The sequence below is a fragment of the Parambassis ranga genome, chromosome 19 (assembly GCF_900634625.1).
Source record: "Parambassis ranga chromosome 19, fParRan2.1, whole genome shotgun sequence".
NCBI classification, from domain to species: Eukaryota; Metazoa; Chordata; class Actinopteri; family Ambassidae; genus Parambassis; species Parambassis ranga.
Window position 1 is genome coordinate 18,314,581 of NC_041039.1, and position 23,756 is coordinate 18,338,336.

Consider the following 23,756-nt stretch of genomic DNA (forward strand, 5'->3'; position numbering starts at 1 on the left):
CTCATTGTGTGATTGTAATTTCAGAATTTCCTTCAGCTGAATTGAGTACCTTCCTCTTTAGCTCAATCTGTAATCTCCTACATTTCCCAGAATGAGTTATCTCATGTTGTTCACCTGTAAATGTTCCACGTAGGTGGTAAGACCAAATGATACCACAGTGACAGCAAGATGAGAACAAATAAGACGTTTTTATTTCCAGTGTAGAAAAAGTGAATGTTTCCACAAACTCAAAACACAACATGTGTTTTAGCTTCAAGTCACACTGGCCCCACTGAAGGTGTTAAAGTAGCACTAGAGGAAATGTCAGTGTAATATATAATGACATGTAGATGTGAAAACCCCTTATTGTGCAAGAGAATACAGCGACCACCTTCCTGATGCAAACGGAGCGCAGTCATAAACGTCACACAGCCCAGATGTGGTAGCCTAAGGCAGCGCGTTTCCCAGATAGCATAGGTTCTAGAAACTAAAAGTTCACAAACCCAAACACTTTCACATCTTTTTTCTGTTGTCGGTTTCCAGTCATATCGCCACGGTTACGCAAATGGCTCAGTAAGCTCAGCGCCGAGTGGAGGTGATGCTTGTGTGTTCTGCTGATCAACACCAGTGGTACCAGCACTGTGAGTCATGTCTTACCAAAAACCTGGAAGATCAGGTACTCGCAGCTATAATAACAGTGCATTTGTGAACAAATTTGATTTGTGTGCAGAGAACATCTTCTTCACTTCCGAGTTTTATGCAATCTATTTGACTTTTTGTCATGGAGTTGTTGTAGTGACCAAACACACCAAACCTTCAGCACTCACATAGTGTAGGGCAATATAAAAACATTTATTTAGGAACATACTCTTTAAAACAAGTCAACATTCAATTGTAAAAGTCCTCATCACTGTTACTGATTAAACGTCCTCACAGCTGACAGGGTGTGATCCGCCAGCAACGCTCAAAACACAACAATCTACTTAAAATGGCCGTTTTGTGATGAGAATGCATAATAATGAGAACAGTGAGAATGAGATGAGTTCTCTGCAAAAATGCAGAGCAGCCAAAAAAAAACACTTGACCACAAACTGCTGCATTTTGCACAAGCAGGTACGACGTGTTATTTTTAAAACTGCAGCACAGCTCAACTAATCTGCACGTAGAGGAAGAACAGAGTAGTGCCGGGTCAGAATCAGCCATGCTTTTTGCTATTGGTTACACCTGCAGTACCAGTCAGTGGACATGCTAAAGAGCCACACATGGGCCGCCGCTCTTCATAAACACCGACTTACAGTTTGTATCTCGTTGAAGCCGCCCGCTCAGACCTCCATATTCGCTTCCCTTATCGGCTTCTGATTCAGAAAGTTCAGCGAGTCATCGCTGTTCTGGTTGGGGGTGGACAGGTGCTCCAACTCGTAGCCTCCGCTTCTGTCGGCTGGGCGGACCTCACTAGACGTCTTCTTGTGTTCGAGGATCTGCTGCAGCTGGTGGCTGGCGTACTCTGGTTTGTTGGTGAGGGGTCCCGCAGGAACGTCTATACCCAGAATGTCAGTAACCATGTAGGGACGAAGCCAGCCGACCAGAGGGGTGCTGCCGGGAGTGTAGTGGGTCTGCTGATGGTAGAAGAGGAGCCCATCGACCTGCAGAGTTAAAAGCATGTGTTATTGCGTTTGTATTACTCACACAAACGAAAGTTGATTAGATGAATGGCTGAATGTGTCTTCTTACACTGAAGGGGTACTCTGCCGCCAGGGCTTTCCGAATCGACTCGTTACTGCAGTCTGTGCTCTGCAGGCTCACAAACCGGAACTGTTGGAAAGAACAAAAGTGTATGTGTGTTATTTATCCCTATAAGGAAAGTTTATTTTGAACATACGTCTTCCACTGCATAAAACAAAGTCTGATAAATGAATTTATTCTAAGGTCTAAGTCTGATTTAGCTCCTGCTGCTCTGTACCGTGCAAAAGCTGAAGATTAAGGAGGAGGAACTTGAACTCAAAGTTCCACCTTAATCGTCCAGATTTGTGTGTAATAATCGCTTTAGTGCACAATTAATGCAGAAGTCTGTAACTACAGTCTAATTTTCCTTTGTCTCATTTCACCCTGAGGACATTTGGGTTCAAGTTCAGGGTTTTATTTATACCACATGTGGGAATTAGGTTCAGCAAGGCATAAACACAACAATCAGAAAGCACAGCCCCTGTGGCTGAGTAAACATGTACAGTGTTTCAAATAACAATATTAAGATTCTGAAAAATCGGAATGGAAGAGAAGAGCAGTCTCTCTTTCTGCTGCTGGTACATACAGGGTTGCGTTTGGCGATCTCCGATAGGCCTTCCGTCTCCTGGACTTTGGACTGAAGCCAGAAGAAACGGAACTCGGTCTGTTGATGAGAAAACAAGTACTGTAAACAAAAAACTTCTTTTTCTGAATTCTGAGCCAATGAGATGGGCAACGTGGCAAAAAAAAGAACATCTGTGTCCCAGACTCTGCTACTTAAGCAATTAGACAAGCATTCCTGGATTGCCAGAGGATTAGAAGCCAAGTCTTACTGGGCAGTCGTAGACCGGGTGGCCTCTCCAGCACATGACATCAAGGATGTAGTAGGTTCGGTCCACCTCACTGTAAATGCAGTCCAGGATGGTATAGTCTGCACAAAGCATATAGAGGATTTTACAACCTCAAAGTTCAAACTGACATATCATGCAACACATGATGGGGCAGCAGCGGCTCAGTGGTAGAGCGGGGTTGTCCAATAACCGGAAGGTTGGTGGTTCAATCCACGTGTGCCCAAGGGCAAGGCACTTTACCCGCATTGCCTCCAGTGTACTCACTGGTGTGTGGCGCTACTTGCTGGCAGCCTTAAGTAATTTCCCTTCTGGGATTATTAAAGTATAAGAAGAAAAAAAATTCCAAATCCAAGGAACATACATTTGATGCAATTTAGAAGCTGTGAGTTTTTTGGCAGATCAGCAATTAATGTGCAAAGTAGAGTGAGAAGGCTGCAAAAATGAAAATATCTAGCTTGTGGAGCTCCCACACATTTGGAAAAACCTTTAAAAATGTTGATTTTTATCTTACAACTGCTCTGTTACAGTGCAGACTTGTTTGCCATCTCCTTCTAGCCATGACTCGGCTGTTGTGAACTGTGTGCAGGGCTTTATACTGCAGTGAAAAATGACCCAACGGTAACACAATGAGAGTTTCTACAGCCTGTCCCACCAGCAGGTAGGAGGGGTCACTGTGATTATCCCATTCAAATCTTAACTTGGAACGTGCTTTTGATGCTATTGAAATAAAATAAACTTGCATGTACATAGGAGAACCTGCTAATTGTGGAAAGCTTCCTTTGTGTTGTTAAAAATAAAGAAGCCCATTATAAAGAACCACTGAGTTCCAGATACGTCAGGCGGGCCCACCTACCTTTTCCCATGGCCGAGTTGTGTCTGTTCCCACCAGGCAGCAGGGAAGGGAAACGGTTCACACAATAGCCGCTTTTAGTGTAAGCTGCAGTGGAACCCTTCAGAAGAAACAGAAATAATACAGAAGGCAGGAGGACACTGTTATCGTTTTATGTGCTAGGACCCCCAGAGCTGTGACTATAAAGTGCCAGACAAGTTGGATATGGAACGTACAAATGAGACGAGATCAGAAAAAGACAAGAATATTATCAGACTTCAAAACCAATAACTCCTGCCAGCATTAGTGTTACAGAGTTTCCACAGAGCTGCACAGGAACTGTGGGGAGATAAAACCAAAAAGTGCTTCACTGAATGACAAAAAACACCAAACGCTCGCCAGCAGATAAAAGCCGTCTCATTTCGTTTTCCTCGAGCAACGGAAAACATCTGTTGTTTCTGTCAGATCTCTTCATCTTCAGTTCTTGTTTTTAGCATGTATTTCAGAGATTTATCACCGATGAGGTCAAACCCTAAGGTAATCAATGAGGAACCACATGAATGGTGCACAGTCATTATGATATGATACAGGGTTGCATCATAGGGTGTGTGTGTGTGTGTGAACAATACCACTAGTATGACAAAGTTGGGCTGTGAGAGGAAAATGGTAACGTAAGGTCCAAAAATGTTGTAACAGAGCATCCAGTAATGTAGAGAAGTTTGAAGCAAGGCGTCTGGACTTGTAGAGTCTCTACAAGTCCAGACGCCTTGCTTCAATCTTCTCTACGTATGATGACCTGGATGACTGAGAATCTTCATCAACAGCATCCAGTAATCTAACTTCATATAATACTGATTAAAAAAATGTCAAACCTCTTCATAAACTGTAAGACTGATCCAAAAAGAGGTGAATGAGTCATCTGTGTTACGTTTGAGGTTTCCCAATGTTGGAAAAAAAAAAAAAGATGCCTAATTTCACTTCTTTAAATTTATGCCTTAGTGACGATATTAAAAATTCTGCAGAAGGCTTCAAAAACATGTTTATTATGTGTGAATGATTTCACTGACAGGTTTCTCATGATCCAACAAAAGCCTCTTCCTTTTTGAGGCCCTTGTACTTTCAATGCTCCTTGTAGTTCGGTGAAAAAAGGTGCAAAGGTCAAAGAGCGGTGGGGTGTTTTGTTGCACCTCAGAGGTAGAAATGAATGCCAAATCAACTACAGTGTAAAAGAAAATTAACAGAGGGCGGACCGCGCAACAGAAGCATATCACACCAGCATCAACTGCACATAAGCAAAGAGCCCTTAATGTTGAATTAAAGAAGAATTGATGTATGACTGACGACCAGCTGAAGGCCTCAACGCAGCTGTAACAACAGCTGAGGCTATGTCAAACCTGTCTTTATTACACAGCACACAAATTAGGTTTTGTGTCTACTCAACTTTGAAATAAAATAGGAGGAACATACTGTACAGTATCTTCTCTTTTCTGATGAGTGGTCTGGTCTGATCTAATGATTTTGGCTTTCTCTGACACAAGTCCAGGAAAATCCTGATCGCCCACATTAGAAAGACTGTTGGCTGCTCAGACAAGGTGACTCGTCCTAATCACAGGCACAACTCACATCATCCTCCCCAATACCAGGAAGGGAGTGTTTAATTTACAAGCCACAGAGGCAAAGTACAATGATCCTCTTGAAATATTGACTCAGCACAGCCATGACGATGCATTTTTAAATTAATGGAAATCCTGTCTGCTCTCTCCTTCCTTTTATTTTAGTTTCTCTGTCATCATTGTTGGTTGTTAGGAGTAAATTCTTAACGTGCTACTTTGAAAGCAATTACTTGATGCTAACATTCAAAGACAGGACTGTAATACAAGGCAGAGAGAGAGAGAGAGAGAGTAGTGACAGGTGCCTACCTTGGAGGCAACGATGAGAGACCTTTTCCCCACAGGACAGACTACCAGCAGCCAATCAGTGTCCAGTTCTGATGGTACATCCACCAGCCACTCTGACAGCATGAGCTAAGGAAGATGATGAACTTTTTAACTGAGCACATCATGAATGCTGTATTTAAGAGTCCATAAATGTTAACAGCAATGTGCTTGTACATATACAATGATGTCATTTATTGCAGGATCTTGTGCCACAGAACAGAGCTGTAATAGTAGAACTTATGCGCCCTCTGCTGGCCAAAGGTTGTCCTGTTACAGGAGGAAAACATTCACAAAATGCTGACCTGGTTTGCATAATGCTTTGGCAGCTTCCTCCTCTCGATCTCCATTCCCTCTTCTTCTTCATCTGCCTTGTCATCCTTCCCCTGATCTCCCTCCTCCTGTTTTTCCATGTCTTCCTCCACATCACTGTCTGCCCCCGTCCAGTCCCCATCAGCAAGACGCCGCGCATGGTTGACATAGTTTAACCTTTTACTGAAATCAGCAATGGGGAAAACACACAACATACACACATACATGAATTATAAATGACCGCTTCCTCAACTAGCTCCAGTCTGGAGACAGTCATTGGCGAGTGGAATGTACCTTTTTTGCAGGTCAAGAAAGCGCCGTCGTCGCTCACTCTGCTCGAGCACGCTGTACTTGCTCTTGTACTGAGACAGCCGGGGATGGGGGCCAGCTGTACTGTTGGGCTCCTTGGACACAGCAAAGCTGGCCGAGAGGGCTTGGGTCAGATCATCCATGGGGGCACTGTAAATCAATCAATCAATGGATGTTGTTTAATTAGAATATTAGAACAAGGAGGACTTTTTCTTGTGAGAGGCAGTGGTGCACTAGTCATTTACTGCAGAAATCTGTCAGTTTAGTCTGATCTCAGGTCAAATCTTCAAGACATTCAGATCCATGTGTGTGTTTTTAATAATAATCAGACATGACAGCAGTTTTTTTATACTGCTTGCAAGTTTTAAATGTGTACATTTGTACAAAATTACTTTCAGTCAGTGCAGATTGCCACACAAGTTTACCCAGACACAATATAGTTATTTTGCCAGCCACTGTCAACCTTCAATTGTCATTTAAATGATTTCTAAATGTTTACAGACTTGTCCATCACATGGACCTAGAGTAAGTTAGTTAATTTCAAGTTTACTTTAACTATACGCTGAATTACTATTCCAGATACACGCTGGTTGTTTGAGGGAGTATTTTAGCCACTTCGATGTAAGCTAAGCTATTAAAACAGGTCGTAACGACCACATTACAATAAACAGAAGCTAGCTATATGCAGCTAGCCACATCCCTGTTCACATATCGTGGCAGCTAGCATAGCATCGTGCTAAGTCTGTTAGCATAGTATGGGTCCGCGAGTAGTTAGCGACCGTTACCCTACAGCGTTATGTTACTGTTATCTTTTAGCATATAAGTGCCAGACCAACAATAAGCCTTAGACAGAAAACTGGACAAGATATAAGTTATTAAAGTAGTTAGCATAAACAGATACCTTGGACATTCAGGGAGGCTGCGGAGGAGACGTCACACGGCCATGTCTGCTGCCAGAGGAAGTTTTTAGGTGGCCGACTAAGAGCGGCAAAACTATCCCGGAGTTTTACGGAGCAATGTTTTTGCAAGGCAGAAAAATCCAAATGCAGCAAAACAAGTGTAAAATCACATTTAACCGCTCAGGGGTACGCGCATTTATAATATGTAGTAGAGTTGTATAAAAGCCAGAGCTGTAACAAACATTTACTTCATTAAGACTACACTTTTACCACATTTTCGTCTCTTCTAAATGTTCACTACCTTCTCATATTATTATTATTATTATTATTATTATTATTATTATTATTATTATTATTATTATTATTATTATTATTATTATTATTATTATATGTTTAATATTTCATTAGTTTTACTTGCATGTTGTAAGCTGTGTTGTAGTAGAAGCGTTCTTCCTGTGGGAGGCGGTGTTGAGTCTGTTTCTCTTCTTACAAAGAATATAAAGGAGCTGAAAAAAAAAGAAGAGAGAGAAGGCAAACTTGCCTTCAATTGTCCGGGCGTCACGTCATGGAAAGAGTTACTTTGTTGCAGCGAGCAGAGGAATACACTCCAAGAAGATATAACAGTGGGCCGTGATGTGTGTGTGTGTTTGTTTGTGTGTGTGTTTGTGTGCGTGTGTTGATGCTCCGTAGAAGAAGTTGATTGTTTTTGTTGCTGCTTCTGCTTTTGTTTAAAGAAGAATCGAACCGAAGATGCGCAGGAACCTGTTTACAAGGAAAATGCAGCAAGTTTCAGTCTGAGGGAATGCACAGTGGATACCATTACTCATCACACGACTGCATTGTGTTGGAAATAGTTTCATGAAGGATCGGTAATGAGAAGCAAGTGTCCACTGAGTGAGCAAGGCGAGGTTCAGAGGATTAAAACGGCAGCGGCTGCTTTTGGAGGAGCTCTGTGGTGAAAACAGATTTGTACCTGTTGTGTATATACGATGCGAGAGGAGGTAAAGGATCCTTCTGTTACAAGGAACAACTTTTATACATATAGCGCCTAAATGGGCCGAGGATGCTGCTGGCCACACTTGGTAGGTTTTAGAAACTGTATTTGTTGGATAGAACTAATAGTTGTATGTACCTTGTGACATTTTCTGAGTTAGTTCATTAATTTTTTACATCCTGTGTTCCTCCACACAGCTGCCATGTAATTGGAGATGAGTTTAAATATTACAGTGAGTCAGTGTCAGATGTTTCCAACACAGCATGCACCAAGACAGAAGCATCAGGTCAATCTAGGCACTATGTGCATGTAGAGTTTTGTAGTTCAGGACCTGCTGGAGTATCAAGATGTCAGTGAAAGGCAAAGCCATTTACACCTTTCTGAGTGAAAACAAAGAGGAGATCAGCATCCAGGAGAACGAAGAACTGGTGATCTTCGATGAGAATTCGGTGGACGGCTGGTTCCAAGGGGAGAACAGCCGAGGGGAGAGGGGTCTCTTCCCTGCATCGTATGTGGAAATTATTCGCACGCGCTCAAATTCCAATGTAACAGACTGCTCCATAAGCCCGGCCGGCTCTTTAGGAAATGACTCCTCCTATTTCCCATCCACCCCAAACACTACTCTTCATACACAACAGAGTTATGATGACGACGACGACGATGACTGGGACGACTGGGATGACAGATCCACGGTGGTGGACTATTCCGATCACTCTAGGAGCCCTGGAGCCAATGGACATGCCCATGGACAGAGCCCCCTGTCAAACAACCCCAATGTGCACTATCGGGCAAAGACGTCACCCGGGCATGACAGCATCTCCAGCTCCAGGAAGGGCAGCATGGTGGGCAGGAACCTTAACAGATTTTCCAGCTTTGTCCGCTCAGGGGTGGAGGCGTTTGTGCTCGGAGATGTCCCCATGATGGCAAAGATAGCTGAGGCATACACCATCGACATGGGCCCCCTGGGGCCCCAGTGGAAGGACAACCCACAGCCGTTTTCCTGCTCCATTGAAGATCCCACCAAACAGACCAAATTCAAGGGCATCAAGACCTATATCTCATACAGGGTGACGCCGAGTCACACGGGTCGTCCCGTCTACAGACGATACAAACATTTCGACTGGCTGTATAACCGTTTACTCCACAAGTTCACTGTGATCTCTGTGCCTCACCTGCCCGAGAAGCAGGCCACGGGGCGGTTTGAGGAGGACTTCATTGAGAAGCGCAAGAGGCGGTTGATACTGTGGATGAACCACATGACCAGTCACCCAGTCCTCTCCCAGTATGAGGGCTTTGAGCACTTTCTTATGTGCGCTGATGACAAGCAGTGGAAACTAGGCAAGAGGCGTGCGGAGAAGGACGAGATGGTGGGTGCTCATTTTATGCTGACCCTGCAGATCCCCAACGAGCACCAGGACCTTCAGGATGTGGAAGAGCGGGTGGACAACTTCAAATCGTTTGCTAAGAAAATGGACGACAGCGTGATGCAGCTCACGCATGTGGCCTCAGAGCTGGTGCGTAAACATCTGGGCGGATTCAGGAAGGAGTTCCAGCGGCTGGGGAATTCCTTCCAGTCTATCAGCCAGGCGTTCATGCTGGACCCTCCTCACAGGTCCGACAGCCTCAACAACGCCATCTCCCACACAGGCCGCACCTATGAGAACATTGGAGAGATGTTTGCAGAGCAACCTAAGTATGACCTCTTCCACATGCTGGATAAGCTGTCGCTCTATCAAGGCCTGCTCGCTAACTTTCCGGACATCATTCATCTACAGAAAGGTAACTTTCCAGAGCAGTTCAAGTGTGAGCTCCTTCTCTGTTTCTGTGTCTCTTAGTATTTCCACCTATTGGGCCACATGATGCTTTTTTCCCCCCATTTCACACCATGCCAGAAGGATGTGGCTGTTATTATTTAACCCTAAATAACTCCATGATGCCAGGCAGTCCTAACGTGCAGCAGAGTCTGTAGTGAGGGATAACAATAATATACAGAGTGTCTGCTAATGGGAAGACTTGTTGTGTTACTCAATCTGTGTGGTTTATTTTGTTTACGTGTGATGACAGATTGGCTCAGCTTTTGCCTCCAGGATCTCCCCTCCCCTTTATCTACAAGCACACAAAGCACGTTTTATGCATCACACTCACACGTTACGATCACTTTGAAAAACAATCTGCAACTATTTTGAAGGTTATCTAATCATTTCATTACAAGCAAACGTGCAGGATCACTTACTTCGTTTTCACCACATCATTATGTGAAGTCTGGAAAAAAGATAAACTGGGTGTTCACCTTAAAGTCTATCAGGTTCTGTTCAACAATAGACCAGAGCTTTGTTGACACTGATGAAGGTGCACTAGGACTACACTAGACTCTGATGTGGATTCACTCACTGTCGTTTAAAGGTTGGTTGTGATGCAGTAGTTATTTAGCTACAGAGAGAAAGTGGAGGGACGTCTGTTTTTGCCATCACAGAGTAGAGAAGCTAATGTCTTAGTCTTGATACTACCATTTTTATTAACTCTGAATTAAGCCTTAGGCATATGAGCATGTTACTGAGTAACTTTACTAACCTGCAATCATAAAGAAAGGGTTATGTAATGGTACCTGGTCCTGATTTGAATAATATCATCACAGTTGTGTTTGTTTTGACTCATTTCCATAGTCTAGCGTGGTGAAACAGTTCCGGTAAATACTGGACTGTTTGGTTTCACCTTGTAAGCCTGTGTGTGTGTGTGTGTGTGTCATCAAGGTGTGGCACACCCTCTTTAGCAGGAACTACCGCAGATGTCTGTTTGGCCGGTTGTGGACAATGTGTGTCGACATCATTGCATCATGAAACTTTACAGGTGTGTAGGTGGAAATGATCCTGTGTGGCATCACTGCTGCTGTGATCCCATGGCAGAGCATGCTGCTGCATCTGTATTCCACTGTCAGCTCTCAAACAAACAACAGATCAGTGGATCCAGGGGGAAGGAAAGGGCTGCCACCAGTAAGGCAGAAGTAAATGTGATTATCTACTTCAAACAGCTGCTGCTTATTATCAGAGAGATCATTTGTGATTCCGTTCAGCTAGTTACATGTAGCCACTCCACCCAGGAGAACAGGAGGAAACGACAGAGCCATCTGAAGAAATTTAAAGGGCCAGTTAGGATTTCTCTCCTGATGCTGTCGGGCAGGTTTTCAAGCTCGCCTGGCAGGTTTTTAGTAAGATAGATATAAGGATATTTGGTCTCAACGTTTGTATGCTCACACAAGAGGAGGGAAATAAAACCGACATTTAATTATTTCAGCATACATTGTCCCACATATTTGTTTATTTTCCTCCTCCTGTGTAACTGGACAAGAGAAGGCATGGGTTTAAACTCACGATACTTCCCTTGGTGCTGAAAGTTATTGTTGTGTTCATCTCATATACTTCCTGTTTAAATTAAGTAGTTCCATGTTTAAAGTGACAATTTGATGCTAAAAAGAGAACTATGAAAGTGTTTGTTTAAATGAGTGTACTGGTGGGCTGTGTGACAGCAACACAAAGGTAGTAAGACAACAACACCCATAATGCACTGGGATTGCTACTAAAAACATTTGAGAGAACACAGGAGGCATCTAAGTGAGTAATAAGACTTGAAGTGTTCACAGAGCCTTCAGATGTATGATGCGTATGTGATGTTTGAGTATGACAGATGACGTGACGGATGGTGGATTTTCGCTGGTAGCTTCAAGAGAACCCATCCCACGTCAAGACTCGATGAACACTGTAGGCCGGGTCTGTGCGCAGCGCTGTTTTTGCTTTAGGCAGAGACCTCCTTCCCTCTGCTGAGTCTTCCCGGCCGGTCCAGATCACTCTCCTTGATGTGACTTGTGTTTTGCTGAACCAGATACAGCTGTGGCAACACTCAGAACACACAGAACTGAGGTCAATCTTTTTCCGGTGCACTCCTCCTCCTCCTCCTCCTCCTCTTCCTCTTCCTCTTCATCCCCTTATTGCTTTTTTCCCTCCCTGACTTCACCGAGGTCTACAGGAGCTGCTTTCTAACTGTGAACTCAGTGAGCATGTGAGCTGCAGGAATGTTAACTGGTTATAAGATGTTGTGGTGGTGGGCAGCAGCTACATGTTGCCATGATTAAATAGGTCTAGGGGGAGGAGAAGTGTTTTGGGTAGTGTCAGAAAAATGTTAGGGTGTGCTCCATTTGTCTCTGTCTCTCCTGTTAACTCTGTATTTTGGCTTTTACTTGGTCTCTGCTGTTACTCAATCTGAAACTCAGTCTGTCACCTCTGTTTCGTTATCCTCTTCACGTCTGACTGATTCTTTTCATCTTTCCTCTGCAGACATCCATATCAGAGCTGTCTGACCAGGCACCCCTGCTTTTACTGAGAGAGAGAAAGTAAATCTTGTCTGGCTGCCTGCACGGGCTCGACCTGCACACTTTCAACCTCTGCCAAAGCTAATCCCACAATAAGACAATTAAATGCAGTTGAAAAGTCTTGATCTGAAGGGTTAATAACGTTGCATTGTTATAGAATAAAGGCCTTCTGAGGTCTTTTGTGTGAGAGGCAGACGTAAGCACCGCCAGCTGAAACTGCGCTGCCTGTTATAATTACTCGTGTCTTGGTAATCCCAGTCTCTTGTTGAGTGTTTGTAGTTATCGTGAATCATTGTTCATAGTCAAAAATGGAGGTCTGCTGGTGTAATATTAATCACGTGTGTTCTGCAGGCCGGGAGGTTCAGATTCAGACAAACAGTTTTTGTTGCAGAGGCTGACAGCTAGCAATATTAGGCTACGTTCAGACTGCAGGTCTTAATGCTCAAATCTGATTTTTTTTTTGGTGAAATCCGATTTTTTTGGTGTTTACAAAATAATATTGGACTGCTACCACTCTCCTGTGTGAACGGACTGCGGCCCTGAAGTGACCCGCATGCACAGAAGAGAAGAGACACGACGTCATACCTTTACGTTAATGTCCGATCATAGCCGACATAATTACAACCAAATAATATTAAGAAGAAGACTGAGAAGGAAGAGAGCAGCAGCTGCAACATCTGTACAGAGATGCTTGTGGGTGCTGAGTGGTGGGATGGTGATGTGACTGCTTTTAGCGACGCTGACTTCATAATTTTTAGAACGACGAGAACCTTTGAATTCGTCTGCGAGCGCCTTTCTGTGTCACTTTCACGGCAAGAGAGTCGACATCTCCCTCATCTGTGAGCGAGCTCGTTGGGGTTGGGCTCTACTTCCTGGCAACAGGCGCTTGTTGCTAACAACACCGCAGAATTGTGACGTCTGTCGTCTTTTACTGACACAAAAGTCAGATATATGGCACATAGCCGTTCAAACTGAGGTCGCGTTGCAAAAAATCGGATACGTATCTGATTTAGGACCACATATGAAAGTGGCCTGGGTCGGATATAAAAAAATCGGAATTGAGCTGTTCAGACTGGCGTGACAACATCAGATACAGGTCACATTCGTGCAAAAAAATCGGATTTGGGGCACTTTAGCCTGCAGTCTGAACGTAGCCTAAGATGGCGTCATACTGATTCATTTCTTTGCTGCTTGGTCAGGCCCCCTGTGATACCACCCTGGCTCTCACAGTTGGTCTGTTTTACATGTTTAGATTCTAAACTGGAGAGATTTTGTCTGATATATTCAGCCCATTGTGATCTACTGCACACAGTAGACTAGGGCCAGAGACAGATGTACAGCTGTCTGATTTGACTTGAGCTTCTTCCTCATGGACCCCTGCTGCTTGATGCGCTCATCATCCACTTTACAGGCTGGGAGCACTCCATCTCCAGCGAGCCTAAAGACATCATCCTTGACTACATTTCAACTTGGCTAACAAATTACAGGCGTTGCTGAACTTGTTGTCCATGCTAACAGCTGTTAGGCAGTTCAGTTCTGCATTTTACCCTTTGAGTAGTCAAGTTGCGATATCATGTTCTGCAGATTTCTGTACCTGGCAACAATCATTGCACTAATCTGTGTCTCGACACCTTGAATAAATACAAAAGAAAAAACCACAACAGAGTGAAACCAACCCGCCCCACACTCTGCAGGTATCAGTCCAAGCTGATCTGCTCACATGAGATGAGACCATTCGTTGTTGGGTCTGCATGAGGTCTGCTTCACCTGTGTGATAATTATCAGACCTAAGCTGTTGACATTGTTCTGAGGTATAGAAAGTGGAGTGGAACTCAGTCTGACCCACAGCAGAGCAGAGAATTATTCAGCTTGAGAATGAGCTGGCTCCTCTGGGATGCCTCCAGCACGCCTGCCAGACTTTTAATACGGACGAAGAGGTTAGTTGTCCTCCATATGGTAACACATTACAAAACCACATGCAGGCTCTATCATTTTTGAAGGAAAATATATTTAGTTTTCCAGTTTTGGATGAAACGTGTGTGTGTGTGTGTGCCAAATGTAACCATGATCAGAAAGCAGCGCTCGGACTTTCAGTTTCGAAGGTTTTAGAATGAATGCACACGTTTGAATATTGTTTTACGAGCTGACCAGGAGCACATGCTGAGTTTATTTAATCTGACAGACATGTTACAGAGTAACATTCCATACAGTAAAATACAGCATTGTCAGCTGGTACACACAAAGAAAACTGCATTCTGTAAAATCAGTCTGAGGTTTTTGCAGTAGCACAGTTATGGCACCTTTCTCTGTAATTTGGTTGGCGATGGTCCCACTTCGCTGACTGTGGTGGTGACTGTGGAGAGCAAAGGTTTTCTCGCTCATAAATCCTGACGAAGGCTATAGGCCCTCATCTTCACACACACGGCCTGTCCACATGCTGCTGCATTCCTGTCTGTGTTGGCCCAGAGCAGTGTTGTTTCACACTGAAGGAGATTACAGATGTCTCAGAGAACTCTGTCTTTGCCAGCCACCTCTCAAAGAACCATCGATTTTATGGGGTTAGCCAAGAAAAAAGGCAACGTTAGCTCAAAAGAAGAGTCTACAACATGCAATGAAAGTGGACACAGTTATGATCTCAGGTTTTTAAGGTATTTATTAATATATCTGTTGATATACATCAACTCGTCTCCTTTGTCCAACCAAACTGAAAATCTTCTGCCAAGCATCGTTTTGCTATTTTAGACAAAATCGTAATGCTTAATCTGTGCATGTATATTCATTAGGGCTGCAACGGCTAGTCGACTAATAATCACTGGAAAAATTCATCAACAACTAATCAGTAGTCGACGGGTCGTTAGTGACGTCATCTCATGGCGCGCATTTGCAGTGGGGAACAGTTCTGTGGCTCGTGGTGTAGCGGGATAATTGGCACTTTGAGTGCAAGAGGCAAGAGGCAAGAGGTCCAGGGTTCAAAACTGGGTCGAGCCGTGTCTTAGGCCGGTGTGGAGGACACATAAGTGGTTCAAAGTAGTCAACTGTTAGTGGATTAGTCCTTAAGGTAGTCAATGACTAGTCGACTATTGAAATAGTCATTAGTTGCAGTCCTAATGTTTATATAGTAAGTTGTGATTAGGTTTTTTTAAATGCTAATTAGGGCAATGGGATTCTAATGATTTCAGTTAGCATTGCATCATGCTGATGTTTATGAGGTGACGGTTCACCTGGACAGAAGGCAGCAGTTTTTAGTGTAATTACTAATTCCTGTTCCTGTCCTGTTGTGACATGTGGAAAAGTGCATTTGTCCTCCAGCTAACGCCGTTAGTTAAATACATTCCATTGTACCACAAATGGTGTGATTCTGCTGTTACGTGTAAAGACAACACACGAGACAAAAACCTTTGTCAAATGCTTATTTATATCTGTGGTGCAGACTGTGGTGTCAGCCTGGCTGCTCCGTTAACTCATCAGGGTTTGTGTGGAAAGGGCAGATTGGATGAAAACTTCTATATAGCAAATATAAGTCAGTGCATGCAACAGAAAGATCAGACAGATGGCTTGTTAGCTTGATTCTCCAAGCATTTTCATTGTCATGAAGAAATGGAAAATGAAAGTCATTGCCATCTGTATTTGTTCATGGTTTGATCGGTTTATTTTTTGGCGTCAGATAATGGCGGTTAGCTCACAGGTTCTTGGCTCTGATTGTCAACCTAATAACATTCGTACCTCCAGTGTTTCGCTTGATTGGTGTCTTTTTTTCACATCAGTCAGAAATGAAGCTATAACTGTGGCATCTGCCAGCTGTAGCTGCTGTTGTCATGGTAGCCCTGAAAGGTTTGGTTGTGGTTGGCACGGCGACAGCATCGCTCAGAGATGAAGTCAAAGGTTGAGACAACTGAAATTCTAATTGTCCAAACATCTGTCACGAGAAGAGCATCTCACATTTTTGTTTTTATTCCTGCTCCAGCTATTGCAACATGCACACACGAGTGTTATGGAGTATTTAATACAGACAGAGAGAGGAAATGACACATGTCAGCTCTTCTATAACAGAAGAGCTGACACGCTCATAAATGAATTTAAGGTTATGATCTGAAACACAACAGAGGACCATACACAGAGTCTTATGATGTCATAATCAATGTTAACGCTGGTCGTTTGTTTTGCTTGGTGTGCAGTGACTAAACGTTTTTTTGAACTTTGTCAGGCTGGCTGAGTTTAAAAAGCAGAAAGCCAGTCATTTTGTTCCAAGTGGCAGCTGGAAATTCCAAATATTTTCATCTGCGTGGAGGCCAATGTTTCATTTCAGTGCAGTGACGACCCTTTTTCATGCAAAATGTAGGAAAACTGAGCTGAAAAATGTTGAAAGAAATCCCTTCTGTGAAGGTGAATGATGAACACAGCAGATTATTTTAATATATAATCCTGCTTGCCTTCGTGAAGTAAAGACATCATGACATGAATAGATTTATACGGACATCTGTTTGTAAGTGAAGAATATGATAGTTTCTACACATTAGCATGTGTGCATGGCTTCAATTAGGAATTTTTCAATTTGGAACTATTGGAAGCTTCATGTCATATTTCTGTGGTCAGAGGAGCTGTGGATGTGCTCAGAGTATAATATCAAGCGTGTGGAGGAATTTGGCCGGCCACGAGATTAAACATTTCTGGTCGCTTTAATTCCCCACACGGGCTAGACGGAGGAGCAGCCGTGTTTCCTATCACTCCCAATCCTCCAGTTAATTAAAAATCAGAGAACGCTGCTATTTGTTTCAGCGTCTAGTTACTGTTTTTTCAGAGTAATAATTAGCTTTGAAGATTTTTAGGATGGTTGCCAGGACATTTTTAGGACATATACACTCTGTTCCCAGCTGTTTTATCTGATTGACTGCTGTAAACACCATTACTGTTAGCTTACTCAGCAGTGGGGTTTTTTCATGTTTGTCTATCTTTGAGGCTTTTAAAGGCCCACTTTAAACACTGGCAGATATTAGAGGGCCCTTTTGACCCTGTCATGCATTCTTGAGGCTGTAGACTCTGTTTCCTCTCCTCTCCTCTCCTCTCCTCTCCTCTCCTCTCCTCTCCTCTCCTCTCCTCTCCTCTCCTCTCCTCTCCTCTCCTTTCCTCTCCTCTCCTCAGACCTTGAATGTCAGCATTTTTCTTTGCGGCCTTGTTATCAGCCTCAGTTACACCATCACATAAAACTGCAAAAATTAATGATTGATAATGACCTCCTTTTTGAGGTTTTCATTGTTTGAAAGTCCACAGTAGCTTTTTGTCTCAGTCTCATCCACAGTGGTTTATTTCTCTTCTGTCAGTTTTGAACATTGTGCATTTACCTCAGTCTGTATATGAGACGTGGATATTTCTCATTACATTAGGAAGTCTTGTCAAACAGTTAAGAGCAGGAGGTCATGTATATCATCTGCTGAAGAGGCTCCACTCCACTCTTAAGGATGCCTCCACTTGGCTGTATGAATAAACAGGAAGGCCGATTTAATTAACTGTGACTGAAAACCTTCATTCCAGATGAGAATGAGTTAAATTTAGACTCTCTTGCCCTAAAACTGTTGTTGTTGTGCATTTGTGTCAGCATCTGAACTGCAGTCTGAGGAGAAACAATAATGCTGACGTTGCCTATTAAAGGCTCAAGCATAGGGAAGTAGGCACTGTAAACAAACACAAGTATCTTGAAGAGGAATGTATGTGGTCAGGTTTAACCACAAAAAACAGACAGAAGATGAATGTAAAGTCATGGAGGAGGCCCTGCAGTGACCTCTGTGCAGAGCAGCCTGTGGTAATGTGTTGATGTCACTCACCCTTTTTAGGGCTAGGGCTTTTAGTCCTAGTTTATCTTGACCTTCCTCATTTTTGTCTCTTCCAAAAGGACAGCCAGGGTCAGAGAACTTACTCTATTAATCAAGGACTGACAAGACCTATAGAACATACTGTAGCTGGTCTTTTTTTTCTAATTTAGTCTGCAGACTTTAAAGATCGGGTAGGAGATTTCATTCTGGTGCACTTCTTGTTAAATCAGTGTAACTTCTCTTTACAGTCTGATAGCAACCGATTAGTTCGGCAGTTTCTCATTAAAACGAAGAATATGAATCATCTGAAGCTATAAAACACTAAAAACATCAGCCAATCCTCCGGGTGGACCCTGTAGGAGTATTGGCTGGTTGTCACTCTCTTCCTGCTCTGCGCACTAGAGAGGTACGTGCATGATGGCCGAAGTCACAGACCGCAGCTCGTCTTCAGGTGATGCGTGTCCATGTGATTGGGAGGCGTGGCTTCAGGATGAGCTCCGAGAGAAAGGGGCGTGTGTTTACTTTGGAAATCTGGCTGACTCTCAGTGAGTTTTCAAAATCTCCTACCCTACCTTTAACGGGTCATGTGTGCAGGAATCTGCTGCTTTTGTGCAGGTCACTTATTTGCTAATATGCAATTTCTCAACCTATATTATTAAACATTTTTCACTATGCGAACAGAAATCATATTGTACATCTAGTATCAAATGTGTCAAATGTGTGGTTCAGAATGGGACTCATTCTGAGTGAGATTTTAGCCGAGTGGTAGTGAAAAATAACTGCACCTCACAGAAACAAATGTGTTTAATGTAGTGAGTGTCTCTGTTTTAACTGAAACCACAAAGTCCTTTCTAAACCTAACCAAGTAAAGCAAATGTCCCTTGTGACGGGTCACGATGCAAAAAAAAAAGATGGCAACAGCCCCAAGGATTCCTCTGGGTGAAAGAAAGTCCTGATATTGAATAGTGACCAAATGTACCGATCATGTGTGAGGATGTGCTGCACGTCTAATTAAACTCGTTGGTGTACACCCTCAGACAGCCTCTGTGCAGAGATTAGAACGAGGTTTTTGTACACAGACACTAGATGTGGGAATTCTGCAACAGTGGATTAAAGGGGGAGGAGGAGGCTCTTTAAATCTTATGGAGATTCAATCAGTGCCATCAGGCCTGTTGTTGCTTGTAGCTAATACCCAGCACTATCCAGGAATAAATGTTTCTTGGTCGTATAGTTGCCAACTGTTTTCTATCATACTGCCATGTTCTTTGTCCTCTCTGCTCGTATTTCAACCCCTACAGAGTGCCAATACCGACCCAGCACACAACCATGAATCTGTCACATGTGAAACAGTGTGGTAGCCAGTCTGGTTGGGCAAGATAAACAAATCTGGTGATATTCAGAACCCTGGCTGTGTATCACCGAGCACTGTAAAAACAGACAGGGACAGAGGGATTGGTTTACAGAGTGGAGGGAAGTCTAGGTTTTGCATTATTCTTACTTGGTGTAGATGAACCTAAAGGATAGGGGGTATGAAAAGAGGAGCAGGTCGAGCTGTGTTTGCGCTGAGGTTTTGCATTGCTGCCCTCCTCACACACATTCAGGAGAAGCGCCTTTCCTTTGTGTCCTGCAGACATGCTATCTTGTGATGCACATTCTCCTCTCATGTGGAAAACAGAATACATGAATGTAGGTCAGCACCACAGACTGTAGTCCACACGCCTCCCCGGCTGGAACAGACTGTAAGTGCTGTTCAGGCTTTCCCACAGTGCTGCCAGGAATTCCATACGAAATGCATTGTACCATGAGCTCCCAGATACAGCTAATGGATAAGACGTTACCATTCAGAACACCTAACCTGTACAAGCTAGTCCTATTCTCCACATCGTGTCTGTTTCCTGGTTACCAGTCTCAGGTTATATGAGATTGAGACGGACTCACTAATCTGATGGGAAAGGCAACATGGCCGCATGCCATCGTGCTGCCATGTTCAGTGCTTGGAAAGTGACTTCATAGCAGTCTGGGTGAATGTGGTTCCAACTTGTCCTCATCACACTGAAACTAGACGTTTGGTATGCAATGAAACAAGACGTGATTGTGTGGCGTGTTCGCTGCTCTACCTATAAAGTGCACAGCTCACAGTAGTTAATATGTGGGTGGGTGGGGGGAGTTACAACTTGAGTCTTTTACTGTGGAGAGATTAACAGTAGCATAATGGTGGATTTTTCACATCACACTGTAATGCAGACCCACCCACAGAGCTGACCAATTAGTGAGCTGTAAAGGAGGCACAGGCCGTTTTTGGTGGGACTGTGTTGGTCTTTCACACGGCAGAAGTCAGTCAGGCATGCTTAGCTTTGCTGCTACATACTAGCTTTCAAACATTGTCTTTACCTTGCTGACCTGAGTGAAGTATCCTGTAGTAGATGGTGACTGACAGGCAGTTCGTCCAATCACCTGCTGAGTTTTATTTAGAGAGAGCTTGTCCTGTTCAATGAGGAAGAGCTTCCGAGGGGCAACTTCTCAGATGGTTCTGTGTTGTCAGGTCAACAGTAAATCTAATGATCACCATTACCAACTAGTCCAACAGCATGAAGACCAGTCTGTGTTACAGTATCTCTGCAGCTGAGTGTTGTGTGCCACACTGCCATAAAGTGTCCTGCAGGTCTCATGGGAGATTGTAGCCACTACACCCAAGTTACACGAGCTGTTTCAGTTAATAAGGCTTTCTTACATAAAGCTAACTGGCTAACCTTTCTGTGGGCTGGAGCCTAATGTTTCAGTTAAGGCATCTCACTGAACTGTTCTGTGCCACCACCTGCTATTTTCTAAGAAACTAGGACCTACAGTCTAAGACTGAAACTATGGGTGGCAGCTCCAACCATTGATGGATATCAAACTAAAATTACAACCTGTTAGTCCACATTTGGTTTAACTGATGGTTTGAACTTTCTGTTGCTCTGTTGTTACTTTTATGCAGCTACTGTTTGCACAGTAACACAATACATATTTCTCCCATCTCAGGTGCCTTTGCCAAGGTGAAGGAGAGCCAGCGGATGAGTGACGAAGGGAAGATGGACCAGGATGAGGCAGACGGCATCAGGAAACGCTGCCGGACTGTGGGGTTCGCCCTCCAAGCAGAAATGAGCCACTTCCATCAGCAGCGAGAGGTGGACTTCAGAGACATGATGCAGGCCTACCTCAAGGAGCAGATAGCCTTTTACCAGCGTGTTGTCCAGCAACTGGAGCGCACCTTGCGCATGTACGACTGTCTGTAAAGACACGGAACTGTCCTTTCCGGTCAGGATGCCAAAAAAATACAAAAATAAAAACACAGAAAAGAAGGGAAGGAAGACTCAAGCCTTGACCCTTTTTATGGAGGCATTTAATTTAGTGTGAAAAAACCTGCAGATGAATGAAGCAGTTTTTTACTGGAAAGACATACGAAGCCAGTCAGTCTTTCACTTTGATGGATTCAAAGTCACATTTCTTGTGTTTTATTTTTGATTATTGTTTAAAGACCTACTGTATGTTTTATTCCTGTAATACACACCACATAGGCAGTGTCGCAGCATATTGTTTATTTTACGTAATTTAAGGTTAGAAACATTAAGAGTATAGGTTTCAGATTCATAGTGCATCGTTCTATAGTGTAACACATTAAAGCCATGAAACGGGTTCTGCTCTGGGTATCGTCCCCTTCTCTCTCCAGCATCATGCACTTCACAGAGAAACACGCAGGATAGTCTGGCTTATTTAAAAACATTCCAATATTCTTAGTTCCAATTCAGTATTTTAGGATTTTAGTTAAAGTCTTGAAGTAGTATCATCTTGTCGAGTGCTCAGGTGTTTGTTACAAGTCACACAGGCCTGTCTCTCTAGAACTTAGTGAGAGCACTTAGATCAGATCAGCTTCAAGCAGACGTGTGTCGGAGTGTTTCGTCTGCAGCGTGGCTCGTGCAGTTTTAGCAGGTGAATTGTGGGGATGAGCTGAGTTTTGCACGTTTTTTAAATACACATTATGGTCAAAGTGAGTGTGTGTGTGTGTGTAAACGAGTCGAGAGTTCTTGGAGGTTAATTTCCTTCCTGGAATGTTAATCGTTGTAAGTAGCTGCAGGTTTATTTATATGTTCTATGTGAGACGTGTTCCAGTTGTTGAAGCAGAGTGCGTTATTGTGTGAGGCTGGATACCAACTTGTCATCATGTAGAGCTCAACGCTAATGATCAAAAAATGTCCTGTAATACAGATTATTACCAAAATTCCTTCTTGCCATGAGATGGATGAGAGGATTGATACTACCCTCTCTATTAAATATAAAGCTGCAGTTATTACTGTATTTTTCTTTAGTCTGTCCAAAAACCAAAGTGTAAAGTTTGTGGTTTTATAAGGGGGTGATGTCACTTCTAGGTTTTAACAAGCTAGCTTCTGGGTATAGTTTCAGATGCAGCCCAATAGGCCTCTATAATAATCTGTATACCATATGATGTTTATTATTTTCCACCCCTTGTTTAGGAGTTAAACATTTTCCATACTTAATAAGATGACCCTGATGATTCCAGCCCTGCGTTACTCATCCTGCTTAACAAGAGAAAAAAACATTCATGGCAACTTGCGGTGCAGACGGGACTATCTTTAGGTTTATGTGGTGCCTGCGTTACCTCGGCAGGGAATGTTTTTGTCAGTGTCAGCTGCTGGTTTCTCATTAGGAAAAGGGTTTGGATGTGTCTGTGTGTGGGTGAAAAGTGGATTATTATGTGAAATCTCTGATGAATTCTTACAATGAATCTCCTATCACAGCAAAAAAGTGGAAAAAAACAAAAACAGAGCTGAGCCGGTCCGCAGGTTTGTCAGTAAACAAATGGACTGTGTGTGTTTGTGTGACTCAGTTTACTGGTACTGCTCAGCCCACATCTGCAGCCTTTAACTCTTTGCTGTGCAAATGCGATGCTGTTTTTTTACAAACGTTTGCTTTTTCATACATTTTTTTATGAATCACTGTTTAAAGATCTGCACTCGTCCGATGACCAAAGAGATTTTCTACTGGGTCCCTCATGGCTGTGGCATTAACGGTGCTCACTGGCTTTTGTAATTGAATCTGTTCTGCTCTGAAGGGAAAAATGTGAAGCAGAGCATTCGGAAAAACGTTTCACACAGAAACTCATCATTGACACCAAAGACTGGAGACAGAAAAAAGAAAGAAAGTAAGACCAGAAAGGTGCAAAAATGAAGATGCAGCGGTTTCTCTCTCATGTTCCAAAGCTGCACGACAGGTTAAATGCCAGGCATTTCACACAGGTGACCGTTTCTTAACATGGATGTGTGACTCGGTGAGCTGCAGGAGCGCTGTGCTTTAGCTTCTGCCTCTGAAATAACAGGTTTTCAGTTTAGGGGAAGGGGACGTATACATTTGAATAAAAGGTAATGACGGTGACCGCTCTTCTTCGTCTCTGTCGTCATTGATCATTTTAAACTTCAGTAGCATTACGAGTATGTTTTACATGACTATTTGTCATGTTTTATTTATAATGAGCTCTGTTTCAAACATAAACCAGCTCCTTGAAGTTCATCACCCAGCGAGCTGTAGTTGTTGTTGTCATCTTACTTTGTGTGAGTACGTCAGAATAACAGGATGTGATGACACACGTGTGCAAACTGTTTACCCTGAATGAAACTGGAAGGACAGCCAAATATGTGTTTATGTGCACACATAGACACACCAGGAAAAAGAGAAGTACTGGGAGCTGAATGGGGAATTGGG

General features: G+C 43.3%; 2 protein-coding genes across 2 annotated transcripts; one reads left to right on the plus strand and one right to left on the minus strand.

Annotated features, from left to right (window-relative positions):
- Positions 1 to 810: 810 nt before the first annotated feature.
- Positions 811 to 6,935, minus strand: snupn (snurportin 1). Its single transcript, XM_028432233.1, has 9 exons — positions 6,838 to 6,935; positions 5,922 to 6,086; positions 5,621 to 5,810; positions 5,301 to 5,405; positions 3,406 to 3,502; positions 2,535 to 2,632; positions 2,288 to 2,365; positions 1,711 to 1,791; positions 811 to 1,622 (listed from the first exon to the last, which is right to left on the minus strand). Exons 2-9 carry the CDS (start codon positions 6,077 to 6,079, stop codon positions 1,302 to 1,304), a joined length of 1,128 nt encoding a protein of 375 aa, XP_028288034.1. The 5' UTR covers positions 6,080 to 6,086; positions 6,838 to 6,935; the 3' UTR covers positions 811 to 1,301.
- A 417-nt stretch (positions 6,936 to 7,352) lies between these two features.
- On the plus strand, positions 7,353 to 23,429 carry snx33 (sorting nexin 33). The gene is made up of 3 exons (XM_028431979.1): positions 7,353 to 7,917; positions 8,027 to 9,608; positions 21,021 to 23,429. Exons 2-3 carry the CDS (start codon positions 8,177 to 8,179, stop codon positions 21,272 to 21,274), a joined length of 1,686 nt encoding a protein of 561 aa, XP_028287780.1. The 5' UTR covers positions 7,353 to 7,917; positions 8,027 to 8,176; the 3' UTR covers positions 21,275 to 23,429.
- The last annotated feature ends 327 nt before the right edge of the window (positions 23,430 to 23,756 follow it).